Raw genomic sequence first — 17,515 nt, forward strand, 5'->3', positions numbered from 1 at the left:
CTAGAAACTAGCAGTGCCTTCTACCTGAAATCTTTTCTGTAGGTCATCCATCACTCAGCTGTTTTTCAGTTCAAATATGGCCTGCTCTGACAGGTGCCCCCTGTCCACAGGAGCCCCACGTCACCCACTCTCAAACACCTCTGCGTCACTTTCCGCTCAGCCGTGATCTCCAGCTGGGAGTGCATGCCTGTCTAGCATGTTCCCCCAGGCCAGGACGTGAGCTCCTCACCAGCAGGGACCTCGGCTCTTACTGTATCCTTACTGCATAACACACGGTGGGAATCTGATAAACACTGTTGAAGGGACAGAGTCCATATCTTTTGTTCTTAATCTTCACAACCACTCCTGCAAGCTAGACACCATCCTCTATATTTTTTTACAGGGGAAGACCCTGGGGTAGAAGTGAAGTAAATTTCTCAAAGTGTAACAGTTGATGGGGACAGGACTCACATTCAGGACAGTTTATGAAAATGTCAGAGCCCCTGTATATCTGCCTTGCCCCTTTTCCAATGTTCTGGCTAGAGAAAACCCAGGTGACATCCCCACTGAAAAGGAACAGAAAACAACATTATTTACCGAGTCCCAGGCCATCTATATGTTGGATATATGTTTGTCTACCCACACGTCCTACTCAGTGTAAGGTGCTGCTCACAGGCAGGTGGATAAACTCATCCATTCCACATATAGTTACTGAGCACCCACTATGTGGTGAGCACAGAGGCAGGCAGTACAGATACACCAGTGAGGAATACAGATGTGATTTCTGGCCTCATGGAGCTGAGAGTCTGATGGAGAAAATATTAAACTAAATGTCGTTATCAATCATGATGAACGCTGGGAAAGAAACAGTGTAGGGTGTTATGAATGAGAAGCACAAGGGACATGTATGGGAATCTGGATGACCGGATGGTGGATGCAGCAGAAAGTGAAGCTGGAGAAGTAGGCGGGCGCTGGGTCATGCCAGACCCACGGGCATACTGAGAAATTTGGGGTTTTGTGCTAATATGAGAGACTACGAAAGACTTAGAGGTAGAGAAGCAACAAGATCTGAGTCACAACTTGGGAGAAACTGCTCTGGCTGCAAGCAGAGGATGGTCTGTGGGAGAGAGGGGAGAAAGCAGGGTGATGGTGAGGCGGCCACCGCGCCATCGAGGTGACAGGTGGTGTTGACCTGGATGTGGGTGGAGGCTGAGGAGTTAGAGGGGGAAGACTTGAATTGTGTTTTGGAGTCAAATAACCAGAACCTGTGGCTTGGATGTGATAAGGAGTGAGAGGAAAGGAAGGGCAGAAGAAGCCCCCAGATTTTAGGCTTAAGAAACTGGGTGGATGGTGGTGCCTTTAACTGGGATGGGGCAGGCGTTACAGGTGAGGATCAAGAACTCAGCCTGAATGGACACACTGACAAGAGAAGAGCCAGGCTGGGCCCTGGGAGCAGCCCCCAGCCGACGCCACCTTGGCTACCTGGATATGGGATCCGGCCGTAGGTGACGATCTCCATCAGCAGGATACCGAAGGACCAGACGTCGGACTTGATGGTGAAGGAGCCAAAGTTGATGGCTTCAGGAGCTGTCCACTTGATGGGGAACTTGGCCCCTGCGGGGTTGGAAAGAGCAGAGTCAGCGAGAGTCTGGGGAGCAGTCAGGGCCTGGCCTTGGCTAGGGTGAGGGAACAGGACGGCACAGCTGCCCACATCTACGCCCTGAGGAACTGAGAGTTCCCCAAATCCGGCCTCTGTGAAGCAAGGAACATCTGTGCTGAGGACAGATGGCTAAAGCAGGAGGAGTGGGCAGAGGGATCTGGGATGTGGTGGGGAACCTCACTTTGTTGATTCAGCTGTTACCCCAGTGACCAACGACTCCTTAAGAGTGGGGCTGTAGAGGTCACAGAATCTTCGGGGACAGCAGGACTTCAGGCGGCCTGAGTCCAGGTAGTAGCCAATGCCTCAGCACCCTCACCCCGGGCAATGGGGAAAGGGAAGAGTTTGTCCTTGTCCTCTAAGGTTTCCACCCGTCACTTGGTGTCTCCCCCTGTACTCCTCCCCCTGATCTGGAATGGGTTCGGTTAACATCTGGTCACTGATATCCGTCTTAGTCCATGGCGGTCGGTGAACGTGATCTGTAAGGACACACGTCCTCTTGGCAGCATCCCCTACCTTCCCGGGCCGTGTACTCGTTGTCCTCAATGACCCTTGCTAGGCCGAAGTCAGCAATCTTACACACCAGGGACGCGGAGACCAGGATGTTGGCAGCTCGGAGGTCTCGGTGAATGTAGTTCCTCCGCTCGATGAAGGCCATGCCTTCTGCAATCTCCACCCAAAACAGAGAGACCCTCACCCTCAGATCTGGCCCAGCGCCAGATAGGTCCCACCCAAAGGCAGAAGAGGAGTGTCCAAGTGTGAGGACACAGGAAAACATGTGTGCCAGCTCCCCCTTTTCTGTGGGAGGGTCCTGAGCTCAGGCTGGCATTTCTCTCTCTGCCCACCCAGGCTGGGAGGATCCTCAGGGCCTGGGTCAGTGTGGGGGCTTCTCTAGAGTTCTGAGACTTCCAGAGGTTGAGAAAAAAGCAATGAACGGTATTGTTCTTCAGGACATATATACCCACACCAGGATACTATGAAGATACTATGAGCTCATCCCCCAGCCCTGTTTTGGGTTGAGATCATGTTCTGCTGTATCTCTTATATCTTCTTTATCCCCACACCTGGTTAGGAAAAATTCACTTGTTTATGAATATCCACTGAGTGTCTTGTGGGTGCCAGACATGTTACTGGAGCAGGTGCTGAGCCAGGCAAAGCCCCTGCAGGTGGTAACGAGTACCATAAAGAAAGGATGAAGAGGGGTGACAGGAAATAAAGACGAGAAGCCTTGTTGGGTTGAGTGAGTGGTCAGGGAAGGTTACTATGAGGAGGTGAACTTTAAGCAAAGATCTCAGTGATGATAATAAGTGTATCAAGAAAGGATGTTCCTGGCAGACAGAACGTCAGGTGCAAAGGCCCGGAGGCAGGAATGAGCTTGGGTGTTTGTGGGACAGGTGGCTGAGCAGAAGTTGCCACAGGGACAGTGCAGGGAGTTGAGACAGACGTGGCTAATCGTGAAGCACCTTGTAGGCGAGGAGAGGAGGTTGGACTGCATTCTGAGCGTGATGGGAAGATAGCAGAAGGCTTCCAGTAGGAATGTGACGTTGTCTGATGTGTATTTTAATGTCACCATGGCTGCTGAGTGAAGAGTAGGCTGTGCTGAGGATCCTTATTCAAATGGGGCCCTAGATGCCTCCGATGGAAAGATGTGGGATTTTTCCTTAGGGAAGTTTTTTACTTAGAAGGGTGTGTGCATTGACCTTGATAAGAAAGTTTATCATTAACTCTCAGGCACCCAGCAAACAGCACTTACAATTTACAAACTGGCCTTCAAGCTCCTTGAGTCAGGTGCTCTCGCAATCTCTGTTTCACGGAGGGACACTTTTCCCAGATCATACCACCAAGAAAATTCTGAATGTCAGACTCGAACCAGTCTGTGGGTGTTCAGTGCCAGTGCACCACGCTGCCTCTAATTACTGCACAACCCCAGCGCTCTGGAGGACTGCAGCTGGGTGCGATCTGGTGAGATTGGAGGAGTAGCGTCCCTGCCCAGACAGACCAGGCGGAGGCCCCAGCCGGCTGGAGGAGTGGGTGGTGTGCTTACAGAAAGTGGCCAGCAGGGAGCACCTATGACCATCGAAACTGATGTAGGAGGTGGCAGACTGCCTAGCAAAAACTTGAAACTTTTTTATTTTGTTTGAGGAAGCTGACCAGGGGTTAAGGCAGGTCTTGGCCTGAGGTGGGGCACTGGAGAGGTGGGGATGTATAAGGACTACTTAGAGGCACAGTCAAGGAGGATTGGTTATTACCTTAATGGCAGACATCGTAGCTTATTCATTTACTATAAGATGGTACTTTAGGGGAGGTACTATTGCTATCAGTCCTGTTTCACAGGTGAGAAAGCTAAAGGCCAGAGAAATAAGTAACTGGTCCAGGTAAGGACAAGGATGGAAACTCCACCTGCCATGTTCAGGGTCCATGTGCTTACCCATTGCTCTACCTGGATTTTTGGCCATCGATTCGGCACAGAGCAGGCACTAATGCTGGTAGTTACCATTTTTAGCACCCATTGGTGGGTAGTCATGCTATTGATTTTCACAGGAGCTCAGCGGGCCACGTGAGACCAGTCCCACGTAGAATGGAGGCGATAATGCCTGGGTGACTCTGGAGTTGGACCAGCTCAGCCTGAGCCCCTACTTCAACCTTCTATGCCTCCCTTCACTCTCTGTAAAATGGGGACAGCCTGCTCTGTAAAATAGAACCTGCTTCTGAGGGGTTATGTGAGGTGTAATCCTGTAAGTCTCCATCAAAGACTGAGAACGGTGTCTGACATGTAAGTACTCACTTTAGTGGTAGCTGACAGTGCTCCCTGTTGAGGGAAGGGCACTCAGAAAGGTTAACCAACTACCACAATGCTTCCCTGGCAGAGCCGGGATCAAACCCCAAATTCTGTGCAACTCCTAAGCCCGATATGAATACACAGGGTTGCTTCTCAAGGTTTTGTCAACCAAATGAATGAATGGATAGGTTTACCGGCCTCAGGGTTGGTCTAAGAACTGGGCGTTGATCGGGTGGTGTGATTTCATGACCACCAAATGGGCTGCCATGATGCCAAGCACCAGAACTCAGGTTTCTCCCCAGAGTATCAGGGAATCGCAGAATCAGAGCTGGAAGGGCCTGTAGGAATATTCCAGCTCTTCAAACGGAATCCTACTGATACCTCAAGGTTGCCTGGGGGATGGGGGTAGGGGGGCAAAAGAAGTGCCACATATGAGGCCCTGCCTTTCTACCAGAACAGCTCTATTTTGACTGACTTTAGAATTTTCAGTTACTGTATAAGATTTCATTGACCAACAGAATTGTGCCAAAAACAAACAAACAAACAAACACAAAACACTCCTGAACTGGAAAACCACAGATGTGGTCCATTTCCCTCATTTGGCAGATGGAGAGGCTGAGATCCAAACAGGTCTGGGGTACCCAGCGCTGCGCCCATCTGCCTCTAGGACTGGAGGCGGAGACCAGGTCCCCAGGCTGGCTCCTCCTCGGCCCTGGGCCCTGAGTTCACCTCTGTTCCTGGACGCACAAGGGCCTGGCACCTCCTTTCCTCCCTTGGTTTGTTTTCCCATCTGTGAAATGGGGAGAGTGGCCCTTGCCCCAGTTGATGACTCTGCCCAGCAAGGTTTCTGCCAGTTCGATGGTTAATACTTTAGTAACAGACTAGACTATTGTTTCGCCAGGGTCAGGGCCCACTGAAGTCAAAATACCAGGCCTTGATTTCCATAGGTCTCTGGCATTCCAGGCTCTGAAAGGTTAGATATTTTTTTAAACCTCTGTTCAAACCCCCTCCACCCCCCAGGATTTGCATACTCAAATGTGCTCTGCCCTAGGTCCTGGTGCAGGTCTCCCTTAACAACATCCAGGCTGCAAACCACATTCCCTTCACCTTCACCAGCCCCAGGCACTGGCTGGCCAGGCTCAGCTCTTGTCTTTCCCCTTTGGGCTCTGGTACAGGCCTTTTCTTTTGTCTAGAACACCCTTTCCTCTCCTCTTCATCAGACTAACTTCTACTCACTCTTCTGGGCTCAGCCTAGAGGCCACTTCCTCTGGGAAGTCTTCTTGGGTTGCTCCTAGGCCAGGCTAAATGCTCCAGCCATGTACTCCCAGAGCACCCTTTCCTACTTGCCTTCCCACAAATAGGATAGAATGAAAGGGGAGGGAAATAAAAAGCACTCAGACTGAGGGAGAGAGGATCTGCAGCAAGTAAAGGGAAGATGAGAAAGAAAATGTGGCTTTACGAGGTGTTTCTGTGACTTGTGTACATTATTATTTCGCTGGATACTGCATTCCTTTGAGTCCCCAAAGAGATTCAGTTATTTAATATCTGTCTTCTCATCTGGACTACGCACTTTGTGAGGACAGCAATACTTTCCAATTTATTCCCTGCTGTATCCCCCAAAATGAGCACAGTAACTTAGCCAAGCCATTTAACCTCCTTGAGCCTCAGTTTCCTCATCTGTACTTATCTTCTTGTCTATGCCCCAAGTTCCTAATATGTAAATGAGAATGGCACTTTCCTTCCTGTGGTGAGACTGTTACATTGGTGGCTCCCTGTGGACCATGCCTCCTGGGCTCAGGCCCTTGGCCAAGCCCCTCCCACACTGCCCCTGGGCTGGGCCCTGTGATGGGCTTTAGCCAATGGGACATTAGCAAGCATGGTGCAAGTACAGGCTTCATCAGCGCTTGCACATTAGGGCTTGGCTACGGAGCCTCACTGCCACGCTGTGAAGAAGCTCTGGCTGGACTAGTGAGTGATGAGGAGTCGCATGGAGAGAGACCCCAGAGGATGAGACACCATCATGGCCATTCTAGGCCCAGGCCAGCTCCCAGGAGAATGCAGTCATGTGAGTGACCTCAGCTTCACCACGTGGAGCAGAAGAACCACCCAGCCATCTCCAGTCAACCCACATAATCATGAGAAATAACAAATGTTTCCAGCTCCTAAGTCCTGAGGTGGTTTCTTATATAAGAATAGATAGCAAAAACCCCATAATAGAATGTTGGTGTGAGGACTAAATGGAAGGCACTTTCAAAAAGTATACTTTTAGCCCTGGGTGGTATAGCTCAGTGGATTGAGTGCCAGCCTGTGAACTAAATGGTCTCCGGTTCGATTCCTAGTCAGGGCACAGGCCTGGGTTGCAGGCCAGGTCCCCCATGTGGGGTACATGAGAAGCAACCACACATTGATGTTTCTCTCCATCTCTTTCCCTCTCCCCTCCCCTCTGTATAAAAATAAGTAGAATCTTTAAAAAGAAGTATACTTTCATATGGAGCTCTCAAGTGTGACCTAGTATAACTGCTATTACAGCTGCTATTACTATAGCATGTGATCAATAAGAATGTGCTGAACAGACCATTGAACTCCTGTCTCCCACCACCCCCAGCCTCCCCATCAGCCTCTCACCTGGGCCGAGAAGTCAATGAGTTTCGGCAACGGCTGCTTGCTGCCTTCGCCACTTTTCAGGAAGTCCAGCAGGCTCCCTGCGGAGGAAGGGGAAGCGACACTGACCACTGGCGTTACCTAGGGTTAAAACTGTCGGTAGTAATGGATTTAAATAAAAGTACCGCTCTGTTTGAGAAAAGCAATCTGTGTGTTTTTAAATGATGTTGGGATAGCTAGACTGGTTCTTGGAGACAGGCTTTTTGAGCCTGGATGACCAAGGCTATGGTTTTCTAAGGCTGGCGTTAACTGTATTTAGAAAATGAAAAAAAGTTAAAATGAAAAAAAGTTTTGAGATTTTAAATCACACTAAATGAGGTTGAGTGAGATGTTTCTATTAATTGAAAATGGGCAGAAATTGAAAGTGGTTGTGAAACGGTGGCCTAAAAAAAAATCCCACAGAAAGTGTGGATCGTGGGTGAGCAGGGTGGGGACAGCCTGGCACGGATGCTCTCACAAAGCTCTTCTCCAGAGAGCACCGGTCCACCCAGGGAACGTGGCTGTGTGGGACAGTTGCCCCTGGCCTTTAAGGCTCACCGCAAATCCATATGCCTCTTCTCCCATCACCCAGCGGAGTCCTGTCTACTCCCCTGTCCTGGTAGCTTCCTGTGCTCCCTTCGCCTGGATCCCCCTCCACATGATTTCACCTTGTTAACTAGGAGGGCTGGGCGGTTGCATGTTAAGGGGCTCAATGAGAACTTGTGGGAAGAGCTCTTGGCCAGACTGGGGGCAACTCGAGGGCAAGATCCACAGCAGAGTCACCTCTGAGTCTTCACTTGACTTCTATGAGCCACAGCCTACATCCCCAGCCCCCGAACACAGCACCTTTGGCCATGAACTCCGTGATGATATAAATGGGCTCCTCCGTGACCACTGCGTGCAGCTTCACCAGCTTGTCATGCTGCAGAGTTTTCATCAGGTTGGCCTCTGCCAGGAAGGCCTCCACAGACATGCTCCCTGGCTTCATTGTCTTCACAGCCACCTTGGTGTGCTTGTTGTAGGTGGCTGGAGCAGGAGAAAAAGCAGGAGGAGAGGCGATCAGAGTGTGCTGCTCGTTTCCCGCAGCCCAGAAAAGCCCCGCTGCAAACCTGCCTCCTCCAGAAAGCCTTCCGTGCCCACCTCGCCCTCACAGAGGGCTGAGAGGGGTGGGCACTGGCTCACGCAGATGTGGTTGGGAAGCTGGTTCACCACTTCCTGGCTGTGTGCCCTTGGGCAAATCCCTTAACCTCCCTCAACTGCGGTTTCCCCATCTGCAAAGCAGACGTGATCAGCACTGCCTTTGAAGGGTGCTATAAGGATGAAAGAACAACCCCAAAACATCACTCAGATTTTGTCACTCAGACACACACACCATCTTTCCTTAAAGTGCACTCATCTTTACACTGCTCTCAAAATAAATACCAGTCTCAGCACAGTTTGCCAGGCCCACGACCTGGCCTTGCCCACCTTGCCAGCTTCATCACCCACCGGACCCCCCTCCCTTTTGCGCACCAGTCAGCCTGCACGCCCCTCAGCCCCTCAAGCACCCAACCACCCCTCCCGCCACGGGAACTTTGCACATGATGTTCCCTCACCCCACCCATATTTCATCTGGTCAATGAGCTCATAAATCTCATCATTGCTTGTGTTTCCATTTTTGCCTTGGCTGCCAGGAAGCTCGAATCCAAATTGAGGTCTTTTTGAAGAGTTTAAAGCCATGTATTTTCTAACTCATTGCTCAGATCTGTTTTACCTTCTTCTCCATAATTTCTCCACCACATTCTCTTATTCAGTGCCCGGTATATAGCAGGCTCTCAATAAATATAGTTGAAATATGTGGATTTTAAACATTTTTTTTTCCTGACTAAATTGTTTGCAACTCTGTAAGTTGTCTTCACTCCCATTTGAAACATGGTGGCTGTAACACAATGGGGTGCACCAGGCCCTGAGCCAAGCATAACGTCTACCCTACAATTCTGCAAAGCAGGCGCTGCTGTTCTCAGGTTCTTGGGGCAGGGACAGCAGGGGTGGGACTTACTGGGGTCCTACAATGCCTTGGTATGGTGCCAGGCACATGGCAGGCGCTCAGAGCGGCTTGTTCTTCAGTTGCCAACATTGAACTCACCTAGAAACCTCCAAGCTACATTTCCCCATTTTTATTTTCATCATCCTAAGAAAAGCCTCTGGTAAACTCAGCCACAAACTGGTAGACTGTCCTGGCTCCCTGTCAGGGAGCTGATTCCTCATCCAGGACTCCTCCTCCAGGAGGAAAGTTTTGACCCCAACTGGCCTGGCTCTCAAGGTAAATCAGTGTTTGCATGGCAGGCAATTTGGTTTGCTATCAGAGGGATTCCTCCGTTGTGGCTGATATTCAAATCTCTCCTTCTGCCCCAGCTGCCATTCCTGCTTTGCCTCGGGCTTTTCCGGGAAGCAATGGCCTCCCTGTCTCCTTCGTCTCTCCCTCCTGCCACCCTCTGGCCCTGGGTCCTTACCCATCCAGACTTCCCCAAACTGCCCGGCTCCAAGCTTTTTCTCCAGCTTGAGGGATTCCCGGGGGATCTCCCAGGCATCTTTCTCCCACGGCTTCTGGGGCTTGGAGGACACGCAGGGCAACGTCAGCTTCTGGCAGAGCCCATCGCTCCCTTCTGTAACAGAACTGCCAGTCAGTCAAGGGCAGCCAGCTCCGAGCCAGCCAAAGGGTTCCCCTCCAAGGACTCCCTGCCCGGTCCACTGCATCTGGCTGGTGTTCCAGTGGGTTGCCATGATGAGGGATATTCCCAAGAGAGCAGAGCACAATATGAGATGCCACCTCCTCCCGCTTCGCAATAGAACTAAGATTTCAGGAGAATCCAAACCAACAGTTTGTCCGAGGAGGATCAGAAAGGGTCAGAAAGAGCTCAGCAGGCCTCCGAGAGCACTGCACATCCCTGACAAGGATTCTTAGGAGACAGGGGCACCCTGGGGCCCTGGGCAGGAACTCACTCTTGTAGTGGGCCACCAGCTCCTGCAGCGTGTTGAAGGTGCTTCGTGGGGAGATGTAGTATCCGCCGTTGTCCAGGGTCCGGATCTTATAATGTTTCACTGTGTCCCTGTGCTGGGGGTCGTAGTCTCGCACGGACAAAGAGTAGCTCCCTGCGTTGGCCAGAGAGAAACCGCTCAGGAGTGGGACCTCAGAGGCCTGCCACTTCATGTCAGTGCCCTGACGCCCCTTCCTAGCAGCCGTGTCACACCACCGCTGGCACCATCCTGGCGCCTGGGCTGTGGAGTCAGGCTGCCTGGGTTCCGGTCCTGGCTCCTCCATGGCAAGCTGTGAGATCTTGGACAAGTGAGTACATCACTGCTCTGTGCCTCAGTTTCCTCATCTGTGAAATGGGGTTGGTCATGAGACCTCCCCATCTCATCACACTGCCTCATAATTAAAAGAAGTAATGCTTCTAAAGTAGTCAGAATGTAAATATCCAGGAAACATTGGCTTTCGTTATCATTGTCATTTATCTATCTATCTATCTATCTATCTATCTATCTATCGTGGGGAGCACCGGGTCACCTTTGGTGGTCTCGCTGTCCCGGATCATGAAGGAGCCCAGCACATTGCCGGGGGCCAGGAGTTGGCGTTCCGCATCTTTCCGGCTGATGCCCTTGAAGAACCACCTGGTGGAAAGGGGAGGAGACAGATGCGAACCCCGGTGGGCAGTGCTGTCCCACGGACAAGGGCACCAGGATACCGAGGGTCAGGCTTCCTGCAGCATCGATTTTCCTCTGAGATTCTTTTGGGGAAAACAATGATTCTTTTGATATGAAACAGACATTTTACCAGGATGGAATCCAGTTTGCTGAGTTGGAAGCTCACATGCACTGGGGAGCTTCCTCTGAGGAAAATAACCCAGCGTCACAAACACAAAGTGCCTGGGGTCATCCTGACACCAGCCGATCGCAGGGGTAGGGCGAGGGACAGAGACTGGGTGTGAAGACACGGCCAGCTGTGGCCAAAATTCTACTTCTGCAGGTTTCACAAGAACACGTGACGTTCTTCCCAGGGCCTCGAAGGCCCATGTGAGGGAAGGTCTGGGCTTTGTCAACTTCACAGTGTATCCTTCTCTGTGTCTACAAAGTCACATATAAAATCACCCTGAGTTTCTAAGCAACAATGTGAGATTTGAAATCATTTTATAAGTGAGACCATACCGTTGGACCTTGTCTTCTTTCTCCCGGAATACTGGGGATATTGAGTGGGGAATTTCTAGCAGCAGCCCCCAAATCTATCCCCACCCTCAGCAGGGCGGGGTGTGGTTCTTGTGCTGTGACCAAAAAAGCCCTGGACCAGAGGGCAGCCAGCTGGCTCTGCTGTGTGACTTTGAGCAAGTTGCTTTCCCTCTCTGGGCCCCCGTTTCCTTTGTATCAACTGAGGAGAAAAACAGCTAACATTCATCTGCCCCACAACTCCATGAATTGTTGCCCTTATTATCCTCACTTTATAGATGGGGAAACTGAGCAACAGAGAGAGCAAGCAACTTGCCTGGCGTCACACAGCTGCGAAGCAGTGGAGCCAGGCTTCAAATCCAGACAGTCTAACTTGAAAGCCCAGGTTCTTGATCGCCACGCTGCACTCTCCCTGCCACTCCCACCTTCTTTGTTCATTTTGTAACATGATTCATGCCGTGGTAAAATAGTTGGGCAATGTTACAGGGTGCACACAGTGAGAGCTGTCTGCCTGGAATTCCACCCCTAGGACATTACTCCACAAATCGTGCATGGGGATATTGACTGGGGAGTGTTCAGAAGGAATGAGAGAGTCACAAAGGGGACACACTTTATGTGGGGTGGGCAGGGAAGGCTCCTCCGAGGCCTGAAGGATGAGAAGAGGCCAGCTGGGCGAAGAGCCCCAGGAAGAGTGTGTCAGGAAGGGGCGCTGGGGAGTGCAAAAGCCCTGAGGTGGGCACAAGCCTGGCTTGGCTCATGCTTCCGTCTGGAGGGCAGGAGAAGGGAATACTTACTCCTCTGTCTCCAGAGAGTTAACTCGGGCGACGTAGTTGCTTGGAATGTAGCCCTCTTTCCGGGTGGCCAGGGACCGAGCCCTCCACCACTCCCCAGACCTAAGGGACAGGAAGGAGCAAAGAAGTCAAGGGCAGAAGGACTCCCCCAGTCCTCTTGGGCCCCTCAGCCTTGGCCTAAAGTACTCCCTGCACGCACCCCATGATCAGAGTAGGGGTCTTCACAACAGTCCCCATTGTGCATCCAAGAGCCTGAAATCAAGGCCTGTCCCTGCATCCACGGCCCACAGACCTAGGTCTTTGGCTCTACTCTTTTTCCCTGAACTTGCAGCCTTGGCCTTCCTGGCCATACCCAAGGTGGGGCCCAATGCTCATGACAGACCCATAGGGGTTCACCTGGGGCCAAGAGCCAGAGGGAGGGGCCTCGGGAGTCTGACCAAGCATAACCACTGCCATTGTGGGGCCCCCACACATATAGGTCACCACACCCACTAATGGTGAAGAGTGGAGGAAATCGGAGGCCGCAAATTCAGAGATCCAAGGACTTCTGAACGCAAAGTCACCTCAGCAGGGCCCAGTCCGTGGGTAAGCCTGCAGCTTGATTACAGGCGCCCGAGGAAGGTTTTCCTGGGAAAGCGCTTTGCGAGGTTCGTCCTTGCCTGCATGTGCACCATTAGTGAGTACACAAGCCCCTTTACTGTCACCCAGGTTAACAGCCAACCCTTCCCTCTACTATTATGATCAGGTTGTCATCAGTCATTTACACCCTAGTATAAGATCACCTGCCAGGTTCTTTACTGAAGCACAAAAGAGTACAGCTGAGTATTGGAGGGGATGTACTGGAGGTAGGTATGTCTTGGGGGAGGGGCATGGGGACTCACTCCTCCAGGATCACCATCTGGTCTCCCTTCTGGAAACTGAGGTCTTCGCGGTGAATGGCCTCATAATCGTACAGGGCCACCACAATGGTGTCCTCAGAACCTGCCGGGACAAGAGACGCATGGGATAGCGAGGCTTTCTCAGAGCACACCCACAGCCCTGGGTGTTCCCACCCCAACACCTGGCAGCCAGCCCTGGACCCACGGATACATCTGTCTCTGTGCAAGTAAGCATTGTGCCCTGCTGGGCGCAATTCTACAGTTTAAGGCTAACATTTTTTGTTCATGTTCTTAAACGGTGTTCTAGAAACAAAATAGCCTGTGCAAAGTACTTTGGGGGTGATTCAGGGGATTTTCAAGGGTGGTTTTGACTGTTTGGGACTTTCACTTCAAGCTCTGAGAACCTCACCTAACCCTTTACATAACACGAGACTTGGCTGCACACATTTGCCGGATACTCACTGTCCGCGGGCCCGGGGGTGCTGCCGTTGCCGTTGTCAGGTGGCTGTGGGGGAGAAACAGAAGGGGGTGAATCCAACAGTGTGTGGGGGCCGCAGACGGCCTATGTCACAAACGGTGCCCACAGGCCTCTCGGCCCAGCCCTGGTGTCATGGGAGGAGGCCCATGGAGAGGGTGTTCCCAAGGGGCACATTAGGAGCACAGCCACAACAAAGGTCTAGGTCTTTTGGGTTCAGGGCTCTGCACTTGGCCTTGGATGTGCTGGGGGACACTGGCCTGTCTCTCCCCCTTGTGACATACAGTGAGGGGGTTGGTCTGGATCCATGTTTTCCACAGTACGTGTGAAGAAACCCTGGGTCCACCAACATGTTCCGTGACTGAAGGCTCCACGACGTACGTGAAAGAACCTACGTGTCTACCCCACGGGGACTGGCGCCCACACTGCGGCACTCTCCGCAGCCCTTGCAGAGGGAGGTGGAGCTTCGTTCCCCACACAACTAGACCTCAAAGATACGTTGTTGGTGAACAAAGCTAGTTCTTCAGAATATGATACATTCCACAAAATGCACACACACACACACACAGCCTAAACACTTTCTGTGGACACACGCTGTGTGTGCGTGCTCCTGGCAAAGGTTTGCAGGGGTCCTCCCCAAACTGACAACAATCGACGCCTTTGGGGAGGCGGGATGAGAACTCTGGGGAGAGGTCATTGGCCAGAAGAAACTGTAGCTTTCACTGTAATTTGTGACTTTTCAAGGGAGTGCATTTGTGTGATGTACCCTTAAATAAGCAGTCGTTTAAGGAAACAGGTTTGGGAAACATTGAGAAGCACATCCTTTTCTGGGAGAACTACAAGCCCATCGCGAAGATTCATAAAGGCTCTGGGTGGTCCTGCAGGGAAGGAGCCTGTTTTGCCCGGAGTCTCGCAGACTGGTTTGACCTGGGGATCCTTTCTCTGAGGAATGCTTACTGCCTTACCCCTGAACTGCTGTCCTGCAGGAGGGGGACAGTGAATGGCTGAATACAGAACCCCTTAACTGTGATGCTCAGAGAGGACAACCACAAACTGGTGGGAGAAACCCCTCTACCTCCCAAGCTAGAGGTGACAACCTAGAGGGCCTCAGAGAACCTGGGAACCTGGGTGCTTGGCCTCAGAAAGGGCCCAGGGTCGTGCAGGTTAGGAGAGAAGCAGAGCCAGGGGTGACTGAGGGTTTAGGGTGTCAGCTCAGGACACCACCAGTGAGAGAGGCTCCTGTAATCCCAGCCTGTGTTAAAAGGGCTGAAGCGTCAGAGGGAGGCAGGTGACTATTCTCCTGTTTCCAGGATTAGCTCTGCTCTAGACATCATGCCTAGAGAAGCGCAAGCGGGGTCGAGGGGGCGGGAACCCATGTTATGAGCGAGGGGACTGGGAAGAAATAAGCAGGTTGGGATAAGATCTTTGCCTTCAACCCTTACAGGCTGTCATGGGGCAGAGGGTGTGGATGTGTTTGGAGTGGGCTAAGGGGTAGGTTTGGGAACAAGGTTGTGGGGTAATAGGCGACCCTTCGATACAAGGAAGACCTTTCTAAGGGGCGCTGGGAATGTCTGCCTCGGGAGGCAGCAGGCAGGGGCTCTGCTTCCTCAGGCCCCTCAGATAAGGCGATGGACCCAAGGACCCCCAAAAGGAGAGAGAACCCCGCCTTGGGGGCAGAAAGACCTGGCTCTACCTCCTCCCAGCTGTGTGACCCCAGGGAGCCCATGAATCACTTCCAGCCTCAGTCACCCTGGCTGTATAGTGGCCGAACTCCTTCCTCGAAGATTTTGGTGAGGATTACTGATATAGAAACACCTCATTCCAGTGCCTGGAACATAGTAGGTGTTTTAAAAAATGGTATCGATTATTACTGTTACTGCTGTTATTAGCACTGTCATTGCCATTACTAGTACTGTTACCATCATCACCACGGTGACTACTCTCTAACATTGTCACGACTCCACGATTAGTGGTGTTCCTCCTACAACTCTTCTTCCACCGTTACCACCTCTGTCACCACCGTGGCTGCCGCTCTGGCCGTTAGCGGTCAGCTTCTGCCTCTGGTACTCTTGCTCCTGCCCCTGGTACTTTGGGACCTGCACTACTCGAGTTCGAATCCTGGCTCCACCCTTTACTAACCAGGCGATGTTTGGCAACTTATTTAATCTGTGTCTCATCTGTAAAATGGGTGTAATAAAAATTGTGACTGACAACATAATTATTGTGGGGGTTACTGCTGTTAGTAACCGTAAAGTGCTTAGGAGGATGCTTGGTTCATCGTAAGCTCTGGATAAACATAAGTAAGTAAATACCTCTACCAGTATTACACTTCTCTCTTTTTTAAAAAGAAAGTTTATGCATTTATTTTTAAAGAGAGGAAAGGGAGGGGGAGAGAGAGAGAAACATCGGTCGGTTGCCTACCGTAGGCGCTCAGGGCAGGGACCAAACCCACAACCCAGGCATGTGCCCTGAAGGGAATCAAACCAGTGACCTTTTGCTATGCAGGATGACACCCAACCAACAAGCCATGGCGGTCAGGGACAGAATTATGCTTCTCTTATTGCTGCTGCACTCCCACAGGTGTTGCTGTTGCTGTTAGTACTACTGTTGTCGTTACAGTTACTGCGATGACCCTGACAGTATCACCATCACCGCCATCACGCCAGCAGCTGCTGTCACTCATCCAGTCACTCCCTGTGCTCAGCACTGCTCCTGCTCCTACCCAGGCCTGAGACCCCCCATGCTCACTGGGACCTGATCACTGGACCCCCGGCTCATGGGCCAAGGCCTGGGCAGCAGGACAAGGAGAAGTGACGTCCTTGTCCTGGGGGCGCTGCAGGTGTATGCTGGAGAGTTAGGGTGCTGCTGCTGACCAGTCAGCTCCATTTCGCCCCAAACACACCTGCTCACCTTTGGGAAAATGGGAGGCTGTTAGGGTAACGTGGGGCAGCACGGGGCAGCCACCGTTCCTCCCCTGCTCCCCCCACTCCCCCCTTTGTCCCCCACTCACCCGCTTGCCTGGGGACGTGGGATCCGGCACATACACGGGGCTGTTTGGGCTGACGCTGAGCTCGGATTTTGAGACCTTGCCTCTGTCCTGGAAGAACTTAGACCTCACGCACCCCATCCTGCGGCAGAGAGAAGGGGGTGAGCCCTGTTGGCCCTGAGTCTCTGATGCTGTGCTCCAGCCACTCTGGTCTCTGGCGCAGCGGGCTCTCCCTCTCCTTCCCCTGTCGGCACCACTCCCCACCCCTGCCACTCAGAGCTCACTCTGCCCATGCCAACCCTGGGCTTCCCCCGTCCACGTGAACCAGCTGCTGTAGTCATGCTACCAAGACCCACGCCATGGGGAATTCATTCCGAGAATCAATCGTGCGGGTCATCAATTGACCAGAGCATCCTGGGAGAGCAGGCGGTGGGCACAGCGGGCCTGGAGATCAGAGACTGAGCTGACACTCGGCCACTCCACCCCTCCCACACCTCACTCATCCCTCCCCTGCTCCCCAGTCTCAGTTCCTCATTAGCAAGAGGGGGACGACAATACGACTGACATCACAGGGTGTTGGAAAGATGAGAGAAATCATGCGGGTGGGGAGATAGTCAGCACAGTGTCAGGCTCAGAGCAAACAGCAAAGTAAAACGGTACCATTGTTACCTAGTACATTACCATTTTTACAGCAAATGACAAAAACAAGGTCACATAATGTGGCTCAGACAATCTAGCTAAATAATAGTTAAGGCATCATATTCCTCCTGTCATTTTATAACTGCTTTACAATAGCTTCCTTTCTCTCTTTTCCTTCTTTGTCTTGTCAATTTGATCTTTCATTCATTTACTCAGCAAACATTTATTAAGCACTCTTTTCCTTTTAACATTTTAATATGGCAATTTTCAAATATAAACACAAAAGCAGTATCGAGCACTTTTTTACACCACGAGTAAGACAAGCAAGTTCATGCCCTTACGGCGCATGAACTGAAGCTGATGGGAGACACAGGCAATAAACAGGCAAATAAATAACAAGAGAGATTTAGTCACTGAGACGTGTGAGGACAGTAAAAGAGGCTATGACAGGGAACATCTCCGTGGGGCCTCTGTAGACAGGGTGGTTGGGG

At 51.7% G+C, this 17,515-nt stretch overlaps 1 protein-coding gene across 2 annotated transcripts in view; it reads right to left on the reverse strand.

Annotated features, from left to right (window-relative positions):
• HCK (HCK proto-oncogene, Src family tyrosine kinase) overlaps positions 1 to 17,515 on the reverse strand; it is a 32,905-nt gene that overhangs the window by 1,716 nt on the left and 13,674 nt on the right. For both annotated transcript variants that reach the window (XM_045833020.1, XM_045833019.1), the window contains 11 exons: positions 16,410 to 16,527; positions 13,387 to 13,429; positions 12,928 to 13,027; positions 12,050 to 12,148; positions 10,603 to 10,706; positions 10,038 to 10,187; positions 9,548 to 9,700; positions 7,902 to 8,081; positions 7,041 to 7,117; positions 2,153 to 2,306; positions 1,462 to 1,593 (listed from right to left, as the gene is read on the reverse strand). In XM_045833020.1, the coding sequence (XP_045688976.1) occupies positions 1,462 to 1,593; positions 2,153 to 2,306; positions 7,041 to 7,117; positions 7,902 to 8,081; positions 9,548 to 9,700; positions 10,038 to 10,187; positions 10,603 to 10,706; positions 12,050 to 12,148; positions 12,928 to 13,027; positions 13,387 to 13,429; positions 16,410 to 16,526 (1,309 nt within the window). In that variant the 5' untranslated portion in view covers position 16,527. The remainder of the gene's footprint in view (positions 1 to 1,461; positions 1,594 to 2,152; positions 2,307 to 7,040; positions 7,118 to 7,901; positions 8,082 to 9,547; positions 9,701 to 10,037; positions 10,188 to 10,602; positions 10,707 to 12,049; positions 12,149 to 12,927; positions 13,028 to 13,386; positions 13,430 to 16,409; positions 16,528 to 17,515) is intronic.

This window comes from Phyllostomus hastatus, unplaced genomic scaffold (assembly GCF_019186645.2).
Source record: "Phyllostomus hastatus isolate PE091 unplaced genomic scaffold, TTU_PhHast_1.1 phas_contig_17, whole genome shotgun sequence".
Taxonomy (NCBI): domain Eukaryota; kingdom Metazoa; phylum Chordata; class Mammalia; order Chiroptera; family Phyllostomidae; genus Phyllostomus; species Phyllostomus hastatus.